The sequence below is a fragment of the Hylobates moloch genome, unplaced genomic scaffold (genome assembly GCF_009828535.3).
Source record: "Hylobates moloch isolate HMO894 unplaced genomic scaffold, HMol_V3 SCAFFOLD_1, whole genome shotgun sequence".
In the NCBI taxonomy this organism is placed as follows: domain Eukaryota; kingdom Metazoa; phylum Chordata; class Mammalia; order Primates; family Hylobatidae; genus Hylobates; species Hylobates moloch.
Window position 1 is genome coordinate 224,807,808 of NW_026652276.1, and position 20,524 is coordinate 224,828,331.

The window sequence follows — 20,524 nt, forward strand, 5'->3', positions numbered from 1 at the left end:
AATGAAAGGGAGTGCAAGAAAGCTTAGGGCCCTGGATGGTCCTTCTTGAAATGTTTCCCAGAACAGGGGCAAACATCAAAGGCCTTCTTGGAAAAGAATGAAGTTGGCAAACTTCATTCAATACTGTATTGGACATTCCTTCATTCAACAAATATTAAAACCCACTAGATGGTAAGCTTACCCAGCAGACATGGTGAGATCAGCAGTAGGCTTTGTTTTTTGTGGAACACCTGTACAAACAAAAGAATGTGAAGTGTGTTTTAATAACTGGAAGATACTTAATCTGGTTGGAAATAGAGACTTGTGGGGAGATACCATGAGCCTGGACACATCAAGTGGACCTAGATACCTGAGGACCTTGAAAACCATTTTAAAGGCTTTAGCTGGGTTGCATCTTAATCAATGTGAAGTCACTGGAAGATTTTTATTTGGGTTTATTAAAAATTTTTTCAAAGTAATACATGCACAAGGTAAAAAATTAAATAGTACAGAAGGACTTAAAATGAAAAACACAGTTTCCCATCCCACCCTTTTAAAATCTAGTCCCATTCCCTAGAGGTAACGCTTTTAACAATATTTATTTTAGATCGTCTGGTAACTAACTTTCTAACTTTAAATAATATGTTTGAGCAATAATTTCTTGACTTATTGACTTTACAACATCTTTAATAATTCCCCATTACAAAAGATAAGGATTTAACTTACGCTATCACCACTTTCCTTTGTCCATCTGTCTCCAAATGTCTGATAGTTACATCACTTTTTAATACATCTATTGGTTTGATTTTATAGCTTTGAACAATATACTAATCCTCTAGTTCTTGTTCCATTAACTGAAGATCTTTTCCTCCCCACTTTGAATATATAAGTATCTCTACCTTTGATTCCACCTCTGCCTCTAATTCTCAATCTCTTTCTGCTTTCTTTCCCTTTGTCAGCATTACTTTCAACTTCAGTTCTGAATAAAAAATGAAGCCTTTCACGCTTTGTTAATAGGCTGATCTGAACACTGAATATTAATAAATGATATCCACATTATTTTGGCTATTTAAATACTTCTTACTGGGAGCCTAGTATAAGCTAGGATATTTTCTTCCCTACACACCCAATATTATCATGCCTGTGCCACAGAAAAGGAAATGTACCTATCAAGCCTCTTATTCTTCATGAATAACTCAAAATCATGCCTCATTTTATTTTGCTCTATAATTGGACCTGAATTTTTTGACATATTGTTGATTTGTCTTTCTTTTTTCTTGACTAAATAATCTTCTCAAGCATCCCAGCTCTTCAATGATACTATCTATGGCACTGAATGCACATTCCTCCCAGAAAGCCCAAGACAGTGTGCTCTTATCTGAAATTAGTCTGCTGGATAGCTGTCACTCTAGGGTGAGACATCCTTTTGGATAACTGTCACTCTAGAATGAGACATCCTAGGTAAGGTCCACTGTTTTATGGATCCCATTTCTTCTTCTTTCCTGGTTTTCATCCTCATTTTGCTGGAGAACTTCCTCAAGATACTTCCTCAGTAAGGGTGCAAAGGAGGGAGACTTTCTGAAAATTTGCCTGTCAGAAAATGTCTTCACTTTGATATTCTTCTTGACAGTTTGCCTTACTATGAAATTCTAGGTACAAAAATTTTCCATAAGCTCTGTGAAGATGTTGATCCATTGACTTCTGGCATTCAGTGTTGCTGATGACAAATCTGTTAGCAGTCTATTTCTCATCCATTTTTGTGTTGAGCTAATCGTGATGACCTCATTTGTTTTCTCCCTGGCCACTTTAATATCTTCCTTCTATCCTTAATATTCCAAAATTTTGCAATATCGTGTCTAGATGTAGATTGTATTGGGCCCTCTCGATCTGGAGACTTAGCTTGCTTTGTTCTTCAGTTCTTTTTCTTTTTATTTCTTCACCTACACTGTCTCTGTTCTCTCTTCCAGGAACTCAACATTACATATTGATTGTCTATGTCTTTTTTTCTTTCTTTATATTTTTCTATTTCTTTTTGCTCTTTATCTGGAGAGATTCCCTCAACTTTATTTTCCAGACTGTATACCAAATACTTTTAGCAGTCTTATTTTATTTTCAAAGAGATCTTCTTATTCTCAGTCTTCTCTTTCTTTTCTTGCTTTTTAAGAGACAGGGTCCCACTCTGTCCCCCAGGCTGGAGTGCAGTGGCACCATCATGGCTCACTGAAGCCTTGAACTCCTGGGCTCAAGTGATCTTCCCACCTCAGCCTCCGAAGTAGCTAGGACCACAGGCACATGCCACCATGCTTGGCTAATTTTTAAAAATTATTTTGTAGAGACGGGGTGTTGCCATCTTGCCTAGGCTGGTCTCGAACTTCTGAGTTTTCCGTTTCTTTGTAGTATCCTGTTTTTCATCTTAAATACACCTCAAATCTCTCTGGAGATGGAATTAAAATTAAGTTATTCTTTCCACATTGTCTTTGTTTCCCTCAGAGTTTGTCATATTTTCAAGGCCCCTGATTCTACCTGGTGACTTTTCTTATTCCTCTTCCCTCCCCATCACCCATGTCTGGGAGTTTCTAACTCACCATTCCCATTTAAGAATCAACATAACTGTTAACTTGTATAACAGTTGGCACGGGTTTCCTCTGCTGTTGTACAGTTAGGTCTGTTTCTTCAGCAAACCTCTTCTATACCTGAAGGCGACAGGCACTTGAGTAGGAGGTCTCAGCTGTCAGTAGAGAATTAGCTGACTGGCTGGGGGTAGGGGCACTTATTTCCACTAGAAGAGAAATTTTTTTCTGGAGCACCAACTCTTATCTCTCTGCAGGCAGCCTGTTCAATTCCTTTATATAAACAACAACAGCAACAATAACAAGAAATTTTTAACTGGTATCAATAGTGGAGACTGCCTGTGTTCTGTGCATAAGAGTTGGGGGAGAGTAGGAGAGGGCTCAATCTTACAACTGGAGTAATTCTTCAGTAGACAAGCTTTTCAGGTGCGCAAGTCTCTTTGGGGTTATGTTGTTCAGATCAGCTTATATTTTATCTGAAAGGTTCTTCACTCTTTCATTATCATGCTTCATCCACTTTCTCTCTTCCAGAAATATGCTGAGATCTTCTCCACTTATAACCAAATCCCTTCAGTTTTCTTTGCTGAGATGTGTCAATTCCTTTTTGCATTTCTTGACTTCAATTTCAGTGGGGCCTGTGGAGGGAGGGAAGGTAAACTTATGTTTAGTCCATTATCTCAAATTAGAAATTCCACTGGAGGCTTTTAGACACAGAAGTAACATGGATAACTTTATATTTTAAATATATCCCCGGGATGTACTGCTAAAAATATATTAAAGAGGGCAAGAATGGATACACATATTCTCAAAGATGGAGGATCTAATTTCCTTTCTGAGAACATGCAGTGTTTGGGATCTCTGGGAGTCAGGCACTTCACTGAAATAGTCCATCATTCAAAATCAAACAAACTAGAGAACACTTTCATGGTACCCTAGAAAGAATAACTGAAATTTGAATAACCCAGAATCTAAAAGATCTGGCTGATGCTAAAGGGCTCACTCCAGCACTATCTATTGGGAAGCACTTCAGGAGCCTACCTTAAATTCTTTGAATTGTCATTTGGGGTAAACAAAATGACTTTTTGTTCTGATAAAAGTAGATGATGGGTAAGTATATGCAGCCAAAGCTCTGGCAAGTAAGGACATAATGATCCTTTGTTTGCTGGTTGGCTTCTTTATTTACCCACTGATGGGGTCATTCAAAGCACTGTAGTTATGAATGCCCATTCTGTAATCAGAATGCCTGAAATTCAAATCCAAGATCAACCACTTATTAGCAATATAGCCTTAGATAATTTACCTTATCTTCATTAAATTCAGTTCTCTCTTTCATAAAATGAAATGGGAGTGATAATAGTTGCTATGTCATGAGATTATTGTGAAGATTAAATGAAACAATCTATAGAAAGGAATCACTACAATAACTGGTACACACCCAATAATTGATAACAATTATTTTAAATGTTGAACAAATATCCAATGTCTCATGTTTAAAGTGCCTAGGCAATGGATATTCGTGCAATCAGGAGAAATAATCCTAGGACCGACAAATAACATGATAAAGAAATCTACTGGGAGGCCGAGGTGGGTGGATCACCTAGGTCAGGAGTTCGAGACCAGCCTGGCCAACATGGCGAAACCCTGTATCTACTAAAAATACAAAAAATTAGCTGGGTGTGGTGGTGGGCACCTGTAAGCCCAGCTACTTGGGATGCTGAGGCAGGAGTATTGCTTGAACCTGGGAGGTAGAGGTTGCAATGAGCCGAGACAGTGCCATTGCATGCCAGCCTGGGTGACAAGAGTGATAGTCTATCTCAAAAAAAAAAAAAAAAAAAAAAATCCAAAGAAAAAACTCTATAGGTCAAATGTTACAGTCTACATATCTACCCAATTACCAATTAAGCAAATAAAATGATATGTTAAAATAACTAAAATAAAAAGTGAGCTGAAGAAAAACTGGCTGGATGTATATGACATCAACCAAAAGGACCCAACTTTAGTTAAAACTATAAAGAAATAGGGGATTCTGAATAAAATTAAAAGGAAGTAAGTTTGGGTCAACTCTATCCAATTATCTTGTTTCAGAGTAAAGTCCTCTATGTGTGTGGACTTTTTCTGCCAAACTGGTGAGTAACTCTTGACAGGGACTGTGTCTTGAATCTGTGTTACAGAAATATAAACACTGTCATGAAACCAGATGCAGTCTGTTTGCTAAGGACAAATGTCATTATGGAATTGATCTGGTTTCTTCAAGACATCTACTCTTGATTTAATCAAAGAAGGAATTGGCTATGAAAGACAGAATTGTGTAAGGAGATCAAGGAAGAGCTCCAAATTCACAATGGGGTTCTTATAAATAGCTTTACAAATCTAAGTTAAAAAAAACTAAATTGTTTAGCTATTTTTAAAAAACCGATTATGAATTTAGAGCTCTTCCTTTAGATTCATAATGCAACATAGCAGAATCCTTTCAGAGGTTGCTGTATAAAGTGCAAGATGGGCTACGATTAACTACAACTGCCTCTGTAAATATCATCTAAAAGTAAAGTCTAGCTCATAAAGAGTACTGAGTCAATTTGATAATAATAATGGCAGCAGACATTTTCTCAACACCTAGTATCTGCCAGGGACTGTTGTCACTGCTTTTTAAAGGTATTATAAAAGGTAATCCTCACAATAATCCTATGAGATAGATCCTATTTTATAGATGAGAAAACTAAATCACTGAGAAGTTAAGGAAATTGCCAGGGTTATACAACTCGTAAGTGAAAGAACCAGGATTTGAACACAGGGAAGCTACTTGTAGAAAGAGTTATTCTAACCTCTAAATTCTGGAGACAGGATGGAAAGTAGTAAGCTCATTATCCTGTGGACCAGCATAAAATAGAAAAACCCCTTAGATGACATGCTCTGCAGACCTCACAAGCCTCTTCAGAATTTATCAGTCTGAACCTCCACGACAACCCTGTGAACTGGGAATTTTTATCCCCATTTTACACACAGGAAATGAGAGTACCAAGTTGAAATGACTTTCCCGAGAGCTAACCCTACCTAGTTCTGGGCTCTTCCCACTATACCAGAATGCTTGTCTAGCACTTTGAAAACTGCTCAAGTCACAAAATACATAAGTCCATCCAAGAGCTGTCTGGGTCTCATGGTAAATTTGTGTTCCAGTTGACTTTTATGGTCAAGTTTTTGGAACAACTGATCAAAAACAAAAGCCCAAAGGGAGTCCTCAGGATGCCAACATGAGAACTACCCCCTCTGGGCTATGGCCTATGATGGTGAATCCAGGGCTGATATAGAAGCAGATGCCAAAGCTCTCGGAACTGGGCCAGTGCAGGGTCAGGAGGGAATGTGACAGCTGAGAGAGCAGAGGAACAAGATGCAGAAACAGAAGCCCTTGCACCTGAGAAATTCTGATTCCACTTTTGGCTGTGTTCTGAACCCACTTCCTAGAGACAGAAGTCAGTAATAAGGTATAGGGCAATGAACTAAGAGGATAAGGCCAGACCCTGGGAGGCAGAGGTAGAGGAGTGAATCCCCACCTCTGCCTACCTCCCCAAACCTCTCTACCTGCCACCTCGATGGGCACTTCTTACATCTGTGTGAGGAGGTACAATTTCATAATATTTTCCTTCCATTCAGGCAGATAGGCCAGGCTGGTAGCCACTTCCTTCTGGATGGGCCAGGCCCAGGCCTCAAAGAACGGAGCCAGGTTCTTCTGCACTTGGTGGGAGAACATCTTGACCCACAGATTCATTTTGTCAACATTGTCTGTGGGCAAGTTGGTCTGGTTCCTGTACTCAGTGAAGAGACGGATGAATGGCTCCCAACCAAAGGCTTCCTGGAGCTGGAAAGAGAAAGAAAAATACAGATGACATTTGGAAATAAAAGAGGGTCCAACAACAACTACTATAGTAAGTGAACTTAGTGTATGTAACCCCTTACCCATTAGCTTCACATCTATCACTGACTTGCTCTCCTCCATTTTGCCTCCTGGCCTCATGCCCTGCTCTCCCACATTCTAATCTTAGGAAGGGCCTTGGGACCAGCACGGTGCTCAACACCAAGTGGACACTCAATCGGTGAGGGCCATAGTAATGTCATTATGGAATTGATCTGGTTTCTTCAAGACATCTTAATATGCTTAATATCAATATTTTCTACCGGTATCATTATCCATATATCCCACTAGATCATGCAAATAGATATAGGATATTACACAAGGATTTAAAATTGGCAGAATTGGAAGAATCCTCTTCTCTCTCAAGAGTTGAAAAGTGAAACCTCAACAATAAGGAAACTTCCACCTCATCCTGACACAAAGAAATCCTCATTAATCATAGATCTTTGTCAATGTGCAAGGCTATTAAAATGGCCTTTGGGGAAAAAAGTGAGTGGGATAGAAGTAGAAGACTGCAGATTGTCTGGGTAACTAGAATTAAGAATAAGTTGTAATTTTTGAAAAAGGCAGCCTTCCTGAGGCTGTTGAGTTACAGTGCTTGAATTATGAAGCACTTGAACAGTTCCCCAGACCAACTTCACATTTATTTCACCAATGAGAAACTTGGTGTTCCTGGGGCAAAGCAGCCATAACAAGGTTAAAGTGGAGCCTCCTTGGCTGTTTCCCATAATTCTCATGGCAGTGGGAATGAATAAGAGAGCTTCCAGCAGGTGGAAGAACCAGAATAGAGTATGCTTGGCCTGAGACTGAGTTCTGAAATTCAAGGTGATGAAACTCTCCAGTTTCATGCCAGGAACTGATCCAGGCATTGCAGGGAGAGAACTGGGCATTAAACAACTGGTCAAAGGCAAGGCCACCTCCTTGTCCAGGTCAGTGAGGACTCTTGGATTGCCTACATAATGGGGACTCTGAGGCTCGGCCAAGGCATAATGAGAAGATGGTACATTCATCTAAGGAAAAAAAAATAAGTCATATCCTATGGATTATGTGTATGGTTGGGGGGGGCTGGTTTTAGATAGCTATCAAGTAGGAGAGTTTGGCTTCAGTCTCAGGTATGTCTGGCTTTAAAGCCAGAGAGAGTGATATATGTATAGTACTTTATTTGCCTCTACCATTTTTAACCTTTCTCAGTGCTTTCTATTTACTATCATGTATCTCTATGGGGTGGAAGGTGAGGCTCAGGCAATGAAATCCACTTAAGGGTCATGCAAGGTGATGCACTGAGAGACATCAATACGACTGTGACAGTTGGATTTGTCAGGGCCTCCCATATCCCGGTGTGGGAGACAGGGGCAATGGGTGGTCTTCTGGGCCACTAGAACATTATCCAATAGTTGCCCTGATGGTCCCCACAATAGGGGTCCCCCATCATCCGCCATTCTTGCCCAGTACCTGTAAATACGTTTCCAGTGCGGTCCATGCATTCCAGTTTTTCACATTGGGACCCTTGCTCAGGTAGATTCTGACTCTTTTCTCCCGAACTGGGGGCCACAGAGCAATATTGGCACGGCTTCGAGGAATGCCCAAGACTGTCTCATGCACATACACACACCACAGGTTGCAGGTGGCCTCGGTGGTGTGTGGTGGGAACTCCCACTCCTGCCGCTGCTGGTTGCGGCCCAGCTCGTGGACGGGGCCCCATAGCCCCTTGGTTCTGATGAGCTTCTCGTTGATGAGCTCCTGCACTGACTCCAGATGGCACATGATGGGGTACCCTGCATGCATCCAGCCTGGAAAATGCAGAAGGAGGGAAGAGAGAGTTAGGGTCCTCCCCATTTAACTAGTAATATTCTTCTATGTTTTGTGTCTGTTCCAAAACACTCAGTAACCCCAGCCAAATTCCAGCACACCATAATACTCAGAAAAGCAACCCAAACCAAGACCCTGCTACGTGTTCCTTCTCCTCATTCTCTAAGAATTCCTTCATCTTTACTCTGACCCAGAATAGTGTGGCTATGGAAGGAGATGCAGCTTATATATAAGGAGCCGTTCATGTTACCATTCAATTTTTCTATTTTGATGAGGATGCCTTATCCATGTGAATCTGTGTAACTATAACCTTTTCTCAAAATTCAGAGCTCTTTAAGGGTAGCTCCTCTCTCATTGTTCAGATATGGAGTTGCCATATCAACACAAGTTTACAGTGAACATCTGTATAAGAGAAGAAAATGAGGGTCCAGAGAAATTCCCATGGTTCTTTAATGTCTGTATATTTCCCTCATTTTTCATCTTCCTTGACCACAGGCAAAGATCACTTTATTCGGTGTGTTCCTAAAGTTGTGAAATTCCCTGTTCCAACCCAACAATTCTGACCTAGGTCAAGGCCCTCTGCCATTTTTACTGGCTTGAAGTCCCTGATGAATGCCTGTGAAAGCTCAGGTGGCATTTCTTGATGTCCTTGACATGCTGACCTAAACTGTTACAAATATATATGTGTGTGTGTATATATATATATATATATATACACACACACATATTTGCTTCCCATTTAAATAGCAAGGATACATCTATATGTCTTGCTAGCAAAATATGTTTCCTCTACTGGCTGCCCACTGCATGGCTGATGAAGGACAGGAAGGCGCTCAGAGGCAGCATGCACAGAGGGTTTGCTTGGAGCACCCACCCACTGAGATCTGCACGTCAGCAACAATCCTCTGAGGCAGGCGCAAAGGGAACGGCTCAGCTCCCAGTCGTGCCACAGCCTGCATCACCTCGTCCCAGAGGCGGAGCAGCGGCTCAGGGTTCTCCAGAGTACGAAGATTTGCGGTTGGCACGGTCAGAATGATGTTGTCCGTGGCCAGCTCTCCCCAGGGCCCTGGATTCTCCTGGATACGCCTCTTCCACTCCTCCAGGGTGGTCTCCCCTAGGAAGAGAGACCATGGAGCTTGAAATCCTTTCCTAAATCCCTTAAATTACAACATACAACTTGGACTCCAGGAAGAGAACACCAAAATCATGAACTGCCATGTCCCTCCTCTTTTTTAAAAAATTTAAAGTTGCGGGATACATGTGCAGGACGTGCAGGTTTGTTCCATAGGTAAACATGTGTGATGCTGGTTTGCTGCACCCATCAACCCATCACCCAGGTATTAAGCCCAGCATGCATTAGCTATTTATCCTGATGGTCTCCCTCCATCCACCCCTGCTACCCACCCCACTGACAGGCCCCAGTGTGTGATGTTCCCCTCCCTGTGTCCATGTGTTCTCATTGTTCAGCTTCCACTTATAAGTGAGAACACGTGGTGTTTGGTTTTCTGTTCCTGCGTTAGTCTATCCTTCTATGAAGTCTCCAAGGATGTGGTTTGGTCTTTATCTGTACAACCCCAAAGCTGAATCTAAGGAAGCTGACCCTCCTTCCTCTGTTAGCCTGTGTCTTTCTCCTTCTGCACCAAACAGGCTCTAGTCACCTCCTGGAATCCCATACTCTCTGGAATCCTCATCTCAGTTCTTCCCCTTCCCTCAGGGGCACCCAGGGCTTCCACTCACCCAGCTTGTAGTATGGAGCATGCACAGCCCCCTTCACAGTGATGGGCACAGAACCCAGTTTGCTGTTCTGAGGCACAATTATATAGAGGAGTCCACCCCAGAGGCACGTGATCGATTTTGTGGGTTTGTCCAAGCAGCACCGGTTAATTACGAGTGGGCCTCGGAAAAGCTTGCTGGCCCTGGTCAGGTCATCTGTGTGGCAGCCAATCTGTATCTGGAGCAGAGAGATCCCCCCCACGGAGTCACCATGGGGCACGAGTGGGTGGAAGGAGAGAGCCCAGCAAGGGACTCAGGTTGGGTCATTCAGCCATGAACCCAAGCGAGCCCAGCCTTCCCACCACAGATGAACCATGTGTGATACCCCAAGAAACTGTAGCATTCCTTGGGGCATATAGACTGAAGTATATATAAATATTTTCCCAAGGCATTCAAACAGCTCCATAATGGGTCATGTTAGACAGACATTAATGTGAGGAGTGCCAGGTGTAACCTATAAGGCCAGTTCTGAGGAGGGCTGACTCCCACGCCCAGTCCCCTGCTGTTGCTAACAAATAGAACACTTGATCGCCTATCTCATGGTGGTGATTCTGGCATTTGGAATGGGGCAGACGGAACCCTGCCTTTTGCTGATCAGAGAGAGGGCCCAGTGGGAGGCGATGTGATCTGGCTAAGATAGTGGAGAGTTGATTCAGTTTCTCCCCTTTCTCCAAGCCCTCTTCCTGGGTAGGTACTTGGTAGAGTCCTAGGATTCTTTTCCCTGGGTTTATGCTAATCAAGTTCCAGGATAGGTACAGGCACAGAATAGATGCTAACCATCATAGTGACCCCCAAGGGGGATAGGGAAGGGCAGCAAACTAACTTTGCAAATGGGTTCTATGTGAAAGTGACAGAGGGAAGGTGAACTGGGCAATCGAGGAATGGTCCTGGATGTCATGGGGAAGAAGTTGAAGTCAGAAAGACCTTGTGCTACCATGGGAATGGATATGGAGATGAACAGTGAACTCAGATTTACTGAATGCCTACTCTGTGCTAGGTTACCTTCCATTTGATACCTCTTATTCCCTACTCTAGGACGTAAGTCAAAAGCACAAAACTTAAGAGCCAGAAATAAGTTAGGTTTGAGTCCTGGGCACTTATTTGTATTAGCTCTATACATTTCAATCAATCAATCAATCAATCAGCTTTTCTGCACCTTAGTTACTTCATCCTTAAAACAAGGGTAAAATCACCTGCTCCATATTACCAACAGGGCTTTGTGAGAATCAAATAAGATACTGACTGTGCTAGGAAGAGCCTTTGGGTTCCATGTTACATGGTGAGGTGGGGCATGGCCTTACCTTCAGGTCGGCAGAGGCAGTAGCTTCAGGCAGTGAGACTTCTATAATTTGCCTTCCAGGTATATAGAGCCCAGTACTCATCCAGCAATATCTGGTGCCTGCCAAAAGCAGGAGGGGTAGGCAGATTTTATCCCTCCTCCATGATGCCCATCTCCACCCAGCATCACCAGAGACCCTTCGTAAGCACGTATCTTCCCCACATGCTGCCCTGACTCAACTCTTCCAAATAGTACTTAAAATCCCAACCGTTATCTTCTTCAAAGTTCATGGTAAAAAATGGAGACCACCCTCTGGACATGATCGGGTCCCTGAAATGGACTGCTGATGTCAGCCTGTCCCCATTCCCCCGTTCCCATAATATTGAGCTCCCAACCCTTGTTCCTTACCTGGATTGGTGCAGTTGACCTCGACGGTGATAGGAGATTCTGAGGGGCGCAGATAGGGGCTGCTGTACATATCTTCAATCTCTGGGACTAACAGAGAGAGGTCACTTCCAGAGTGGGCCAGCCCTGTGGCCAGGGAAAGCATAGCACCTCTGCAGCAGTCATTGATAACAGGGTTCTCTCGAGTTGCTACTGGGAGCCGGTATCGACTTAGCAGCTTCCTCAGGAGTCGATGCACAGACATGTAGGCAGGGATCTCTTCTGCGGGAATCTGCAGGAAAGCTGCACCATCTGGTCCCAGCTTTGCCAACCAGCCCTTTTCCACATTTCCTCTCTTTCTGCCCATTATAACCTGGAACTCGGCCAAGGTGGAGCGGAAGTGATAGGTCCTTATCCCTGCTTTAGGAGTACGAAAGGGCCCTGGATTGAGGCTTTGGCTTGTAATGCTGATGCCAAAGGGGTTGAGGAGGAGGTTTCCTGGGAATCGAGCCAAAGGGGACACTCCGGGGTTCTTGAAGGCCCACCACCAGGCTTGGGCTCCAACAAATAGCCCACCACCCTCTGCTACAAACTCCTGCAGTTCCTTGACCCCCACTTCACTCACGGGTTCAAAGCAATACACACTTGCATCACTGGTCAGATTGGGCTCGATGCTGGTATCTATGCCCCCCACTGCGAGGAGGCCACTCAGGGTTCTCAGCTCTGTCTGCACCACGATCTTGCCTCTGCGGCCCCCATCCAGCCAGCGGACAGCATTGAGCAGAAATGGGCCCAGTTTACCAACAGTGAATAATACCTTATGGCCAGTCACAACCACCCGGCCCCGGCCATAGCGGGCAGCCGCTATAACACAGCCATGGTAGGAATCTAACCCTAGAGGAAAGGCTAAAGCCCCATGCACTAGCAGCTGGGATGGGAAACAATCCGAGTTGCTGATGTCCAGCTCCGAAATCCCATGCAGAAGCTCCTCTCTGTCCTCGGAGAGGTCATCTTCACAACTGCAAAAGACATATGCATTCTTTATTAGAGGTACAGTTCTGTATAAAGCTGTTAGAACAGTGGATGGCATACAGTAAGGGCTATAGATGTGTTAGCTTTGCTAATATTGTTATTTTTAGTTCTTAGGGGAAAGTTGGAAGAACAAAATGGACAGATCTGACCTCACTGGGTATGGAGACTTGTTGGAGGGGTGGCAGAGGGACTCAGCATTAATTCTGCTCTGCTCATTCTTAGAGCACAAATTCTCCAATGGAAATTGCAAAGGGAGCCCCGCTGTGTTTACCCAATACCATGTCTTAAATATTCCAGATTTAAGTTCGTGGTTATTTCAACCCTCTAAACAACACATACAAAAAAAAAAAAAAAAAGAATGGGAAATCATGGTTTTTTTTTTTTCCTTATAAGGAGTCTTATTTATAAATTGCAGGAAATTGCAGCTAATTTCCTACAAATAAAGTCCATGGAAGGCCAAATCAATAGTGCTAGTGAAGAATCATTATTATCTCAAAAGGTGGGGTAGGGGAACTGACTGGCCTCAACTCTAGTGAGACCCTCTGGTTACCTGAGCCCAAGAGGCCAAGAGGACTTTACTGTCTGCATCTAGATCTCCACTTTTTCACCGCCTGCCCAACAGGAGTGATGCACATCCATGCTGTAAGGTTTTGCTCGGCACCATCTGTTTACTTTCTGTGGGTAATCCAGCCCTAGAAGCCCTCAAGACGCCCAGAAATCCAAAATGAGATGGAACACTGGAAAAGGTGGGGTTAAGGAGTAGAGTGGCCTCTCTGAGCTTGAGATTCCAGAGTTGGTTCTGTCACTTTTGTTAGGTAAAGCTATGGCGATTGTATAGTAGGATGCAGCTGTAAGATAACACCAAAAAATAGGGGTCAGGTAGACAACAAATTTGCAGTATTCGTGCTGTACTCTCTATGGCAGGCAGAGCTCTACTGATGGGAAAGCTAGGGTCCTCTTAGCAAGTACAAACCTTTACTAAAGATAAAGCTACCACCATACTAATTGGCAGATGACTCTCTAACTCGGTAAAGAACCACCATTAACATCACTCAACTATCTCTTCTTGCTCTGATTCAAGGCTTACCAAACAACTCTGTGATTATAATGCTGCTTTCCATGATCACCTGCCTAATGAGAGAAAGAAGTCACTGGCTAGGCCAACCAGAATATTCTGGATTTGTAACATTTATTTATTTTATTCAAGCAACATTTTGGATAGTCTGTATTTAATTTGGTGACTCTAAAAATTTTTTAAGATTCATTTTTAATTGTAGTACTTTAAACATGTATGCAAAATTTAATGAAAAATGTGTCTTAGTTCTTGGAGTTCTGTTTATAATTTTTTTCTCTTTTATTTTTGATTTTTTAATTTAATGGAGAGGGGGTCTCACTATGTTGCTCAGGTTGGTCTTGAACTCCTGGGCTCAAGCATTCCTCCTGCCTTGGCCTCCCAAAGTGCTGGGATTATAGGCCATGGCACCTGGCCTTGTTTACAAATTTCATGCAATTTTTTTTTTTAAGAGTAAAATCAGTGAAGAGGTGGGCTACTGTGCTCTAAGTGAATACATCAGCTTCAGGATTTCTACATGAGCCTACTGACAAGATGAGAGAAATTAAACCTGCAAAGCTGAGATTCAGACACTGAGTTATTAGAACTTCATCTGAACATTGAGACCACATGAGGTCTTGCTCAGTGCTTAGCCAGGGGGCACCCTCAGAGGCATCTGTCTATTGGTTCCAACAGCCATGATTTATATATAGTAGTGGCTAAGTAATTCTTTCATATGTTGAAAAAATGAGTTGGATTTTACTTCTCTTCCTTACCTTCTTCTGAAGTGAAACAAAAGTTACTTAAAAAAATAAATCCTCGTGAAACCCTGTCTCTACAAAAATGCAAAAATTAGCGGGGCATGATTGTGGGTGCCTATAATCCCAGGTATTCAGGAGGCTGAGGCAGGAGAATTGCTTGAACCTGGGAGGCGGAGGTTGCAGTGAGCTGAGATCGTGCCAATGCACTCCAGCCTGGGCGACAGAGTGAAACTCTGTCTCAATATAAACAAATGAGTAAATCCATAATAGCATTGGATTTTGAGAAGGGTGCCATCAGCAAACTGAGATAGTGGGGACATCTATAAAAAATATAAATCAAATGGTATCTGATTGATCAGAAAGCCATGAGAACAGAAGACTCTAACTGCATACATGTGAAAGAGAAGATCAGGAGAACAAAGGACCAAGGATTATCACTTGTCCCAAGAAAATGCTCTGCAGTAATAATGATCAACCTAGGATTTAAACGTAATTTAAAATTTAAATAGACAAGAACCACCAAATATCTGATGAAAATTAACAGCATGAAAGAGAAGCACCCAACTAAACTCCCAAGGGAACAACAGCAACAAATGGAGAAGAACATTCTAAGTAGGTACTGCATATCATCAGAAAGTTCTAAGAATATATATTACCTCTCTCTTGAAAAAATGGGACAGGATACTCTAAAAAGTTATTGATTAGGCCAGGCATGGTGGCTCACGCCTGTAATCCCAGCACTTTGGGAGGCTGAGATGGGCGGATCATGAGGTCAGGAGATCGAGACCATCCTGGCTAACACGGTGAAACCCTGTCTACTAAAAATACAAAAAAATTAGCCGGGTGTGTTGGCGGGCGCCTGTAGTCCCAGTTACTCGGGAGGCTGAGGCAGCAGCATGGCATGAACCCGGGAGGCAGAGCTGGCAGTGAGCTGAGATTGCACCACTGCACTCCAGCCTGGGCGACAGAGCGAGACTCTGTCTCAAACAAAAACAAAAACAAAAACAAAAAACGTCAAATAAATTGGAAAAGAGAATAAAACAATGGTGGTTACTAGGGATGAGGAGGGGAGGAAACAGGGGGAAGTACATCAAAGGGTACAAATTTTCACTTAGGTAGAATGAATAAGCCTAGATAACTATGGATGGCATGAAGACTATCTTTAATAATGTATACTGAAATTTTGCTAAGAGAGTAGGGTGCTTTTACCACACACATACTGAAGAGAAGTAACTAGGAAAGGTGATGGATATGTAAATTTGTTTGACTATAGTAACCATTTTGCTCTGTATATCAAAACTTGCTGTAAACTTAAATATATACAGTAAAATAAAAATGGTAAGTGGGTTGATTTAAATATAAAAAGGAAAATAGCAAGTTTCAAAAATTTATGCATAGTATGCTATGTTTAATTTGTGAAATATCTGGAACAATATGTATCTATGCACATATACTTACATCAAAAACAAACAGAGAAAAAAATAATCAAGAAACTAATGAAATTGGGTACCTACAGGGGTTAGTGGGAACAGATTACAAGTAGTAAGGAAGAGAATGAGACTTCTTTAATTGCAACCCATTTAAATGGTGTTGAAATTTCAAACATGCCCATTTTAAACAATCATCTTCATTGATGTGATAAAATTCACAAAGTACATCTTGATGAGTTTTTGCTAACTTTATACATCTGAGTAACCACCACCACCACCACCACCACCACAGTGAAAATATACAACTTTTTTATCACCCTCAAAAGCTACCTTTTGCCCCAGTATGATCAATCCAGGTCCCATACACAACCTCAGGCAACTACTGATATGCTTTCTATCCATAAACATTACATTTGTCTTTTCTAAAGCTTCATATAATGTAATCATAAAGTATGTACTCCTTTGAGTTTGGCTTCTTTCACTCAGAATAACTTTGTGAGAACCATCCATACTGTGGCACCTATCCATAATGCTCCTCTTCTATGGCTGTGTATTATGCCATTCTGGGGATAGTCTACACTTTGTTTATCCTGTCTTCTGTTGATGGACATTTGGGTAGTCTTTGGTTTGGGCTTGCTGCCCTAAACATTAATGTACAAGTTTTTGTGTGGACATGTTTTCCTTTCTCTTGGATAAAGGGTGATAAAATGGCTAAATTGTATGTTAATTGTCAGTTAACTTTATAAGAAATTGCCAAACCATCTTCCAAAGCGGTTGTGTCATTTTGTATTCCCACTGGCAATATATAAAATCACATGCTTGTCAAAAATTCATATAGCGAGTCTTTAATTTTAGCCATTTTTATGGGGCCATAGGGTATTTCATTGTGATTTTAGTTTTTGCATTTCTCTGATGACTAATGATAGTGAGAATCATTTGGGCTTTTTGGCCTTTTATATTTTATCTTTTGTGAAATTTATTAAAATATTTTGGCTTAAAAAAAACCTTGCAGGATGTGGTATCTTATACCTATAATCCCAGCACTTTGGGAGGCCAAGGCAGGACTGCTTGAGCCCAGGAGTCTGAGAACAGCCTGGGCAACATGGCGAGACTCCATCTCTACAAAAAATTTTAAAAATGGCCAGGTGTGGTGGCGTGCACCTGGAGTCCTGGCTACTCAGGAGGCTGAGGAGGAAGGATTGCTTGAGTGCCATGTTCGTGCCACTGTACTTCAGCCTGGGACAGAAAGGGACACCCTGTCTCAAAAAACAAAAACAAAACCAAACAAACATGGGTGGTCTTATTATTGGAATGTTAAGAGTTCTCTACGTATTCTGAATGCAAGTCCATTGTCAGATATAAGTATTGCGAATATTTTTTTTTCCAGTCTGTGGCTTGCTTTTTTGTTTCCTTAATACTGTCTATTGAACTGCAGAAGCGATTTACTTTTTAAAAATAAAGCTCAATTTATTAATCTTTTCCTTTTATGCTTCATATACTTTTTTTTTGGTTCCTATGTAGGCAAAAATTGCAAAGGTCAAGGTCACAGATATTTTCTCCTATGCTTTCATTTAGAAGTTTTTAAAATTTAGCTTTTGCATTTAGGTCTAGATCTATTTTTAAATATTTGCTTTTATGGAGTAGGGTGAAGGTCACAATTCACCTTTTTTCCATAAGGGTATCCAGTTGTTCCAGAACCATATGTTGAAAAGACTGTAATTTCCTCATTGAATTACCTGAGCAACTTTGTCAAAAAACACTTGACCATAAATTTGTGGATCTATCTCTAAACTATCTGGCCTGTTTCACTGATCTGCATGTCTATCTTTATGCCAATATCAAAGTGTTTCAACTACTTCATTTCTGTAAGAAGTCTTAAAACTAGCCTATGTTAGTTCCATTTCATTTGTATATTTTTAGAATCAATTTGAACTATGGACTGCATTAAATCTGTAGGTTAATGGAGGGAAACTGACATCTTAAAATATCAAGTGTTCTGATCCATCAACATGGTATATTTCTCCATTTCTTTAGGTTTTATTTAATTTCTCTCAGAGATGTTTTGTAGTTTTCACCATACAGTTCTCATGACATATTTTGTTAAATTTAACACTTACTACTTCATAATTTGGGTTCTATTTTAAATGTTGTATTTTTAAATTTTAATTACCAATTGTTGGTTGCTAATATATTAAAAATAATTGGTTTTGTAAATTGATTTTTGTATCTTACAACCTTGTTAAAATTAATTATTATAGCTTTTCTGTAGATATTTTAGGATTTTTTCACATAGATGATCATGCTTTTTGCAAATACTTCTAAAAATAAAATAATTCCATTCTAGGAAATGCTCTGCTAACTTTATGTTTAAATGGATCTTGTCATTTAAAAATCTTCTACATGTGTAAAATACTTTTTTTCATTTAAATTTGTTTTCTGACACCAAGATTCAAACATTTCCTGTCTTTTGGCTCAGTGTTCTAGAAAAACAAAACACATATATAAGTTTTTTTTTTTTAAATTTCCAATCTCTATGCCTTATTTTCCTTGCCTTATTACACTGGGTAGGACCTGTAGCACAATGTTGAATAGAAGAGGTGAGAGCAGGTATTATTCCTTGTCTTGTTCTTAGTCTTAGAGGGAAATGTTCAGTATTCACCATTAAGAATATTTTTAACTATATATTTTTCATAGACATTTTTATCAGGTTGAAGCAATTCCTTTTTATTTCTCATTTGCTGAAATTTTATCATAATTTGGTATGATTTGGTATTGAATTCAGTCAATATTTTGTATGTGTATTATTGAATTATATGGTTTTTCTTTTCTTTTTTTTTTTTTTTTGAGATAGTCTCACTCTGTTGCCCAGGCTGAGTACAGAGGCATGATCTCAGCTCACTGCAACCTCTACCTCCCAGGTTCAAACGATTCTCATGCCTCAGCCTCTCCAGTAGCTGAGACTACAGGTGCACGCCACCATGCCCAGCTAACTTTTGTATTTTAATAGAGATAGCATTTCACCATGGTGGTCAGGCCGGTCTCAAACCAAACTCCTGATCTCAAATGATCCACTCACCTTGGCCTCCCAAAGTGCTGGGATCACAGGCGTGAGCCATCACGCCCGGCTTTGAATTATATGGTTTTTCTCATTCATTCTATTAATATGGTGAGTTAATCTGATTACTGAATGTTAAACCAGTCATTCATCCTAGGATAGCCTTACTTGGTCATAATGTATTATTCTTTTTATATATTTCTGTATTCTATTAATATTTTATTAAGAATTTTTCATCTATATTCATGAAGGATATTGTTTTGTAGTTTTCTTACAATGTCCTTTTCTGGTTTCAGTATTAGAGAAATGCTGTTTTAATAAATCAAGTTGGAAAATCTTCCTTTTCTATTTTGAAAAAGAGTTTATGTAGGATTTGTATTATTTGTTCCTTGAATGTTTGATAAAATTCAACAATGAAGCTGTCTGGGCCTGGAATTTTCTTTGTGTTGTTGATTTTAAATACAATTTCCATTTTGAAATGTAAGAAAACTGAAAACTTGCAATATAGTAAAACATTAATTGTACATCTGTCAAAACTAAGAAGTCAACAGTGATCAAATACTACTAACTCAACTCCAGATTTTATATAAATATCATCACTCTTCACACCAATGCCTTTTAGGATCCAATCCAGGATACCACATTGCATTGAGTATTGGAATGTTTAAAATTACAATTCAATTTATTTAGCATATATTTCATGTTTCTTTTTGTATCAATTTTGGTAATTTTTGTCTGTCAGGAAATTTGTCTATCTCATTTAAGTTGTCAAATTTACTGGCATAAAGTTGTAATGTTCCCTTATTATCCTTTTAATGTCTGTAGGATCTGTACTAATGTTCCTTCTTCTATTCCTGAAATTTATAATTTGTATTATCTCTCCTATTGTCATAGTCTATCTAGAGGTTAATCACTTTTAATGATTTTTTTTTTCAACTAATCAGCTTTAGGTTTTACTGATTTACTTTTTTTTTAAAGTTGTTTCACAGATTTCTGCTCTCTTTATTATTTCCTCATTTCTTCTACAGATTTTGGGTTTAATTCAATTTCCTTTTTTAGATTCTTAATATGGAAACATAGTTCATTGAGTTTCAACTTTTCTTCTTTCCCAATAAAAGTATTTAAAGGCATATCTTTCTTAGCACTGTTTTAATAGAATTGTACAATTTTTGACATGTTATGCTTTCATTTTTATTCAGTTCTAAATATGTTCTAATTTCCTTTGTAATTTCTGCTTTGACTTAAGGAGTATTTAGAAACATGTTTTTAAATTTACAAATATTTAGGAATTTTTCAGATATGTTTTATGTTATTGAATTCTAATTTAATTCCACTGTGATGAGGACATATATGGTATGATTTCAATTCTTTTACTCTTGCTAAGGCTTATTTTATAGCACAGCAAATGGTCTATCTTCATGAATATTTCATGTGCACATAAAAGAATGCGTATTCTGCTATTGTAGCCATGCTGTTAGCACTCATAAAATAAAA

At 40.2% G+C, this 20,524-nt stretch overlaps 1 protein-coding gene across 8 annotated transcripts in view; it reads right to left on the minus strand.

Annotated features, from left to right (window-relative positions):
- Positions 1-418: 418 nt before the first annotated feature.
- The window catches only part of TCAF1 (TRPM8 channel associated factor 1), a 51,838-nt gene continuing 31,732 nt past the window's right edge, over positions 419-20,524 (minus strand). For 7 of the 8 annotated variants that reach the window (XM_032762037.2, XM_032762041.2, XM_032762040.2 and 4 more), the window contains 7 exons: positions 11,726-12,720; positions 11,340-11,437; positions 10,003-10,216; positions 9,140-9,379; positions 7,909-8,246; positions 6,152-6,402; positions 419-3,184 (listed from right to left, as the gene is read on the minus strand). In XM_032762037.2, the coding sequence (XP_032617928.1) occupies positions 3,175-3,184; positions 6,152-6,402; positions 7,909-8,246; positions 9,140-9,379; positions 10,003-10,216; positions 11,340-11,437; positions 11,726-12,720 (2,146 nt within the window). In that variant the 3' untranslated portion in view covers positions 419-3,174. Of the gene's footprint in view, positions 3,185-6,125; positions 6,403-7,908; positions 8,247-9,139; positions 9,380-10,002; positions 10,217-11,339; positions 11,438-11,725; positions 12,721-20,524 lie in introns of all 8 variants that reach the window. The other variant, XM_032762045.2, reaches the window with a different exon arrangement.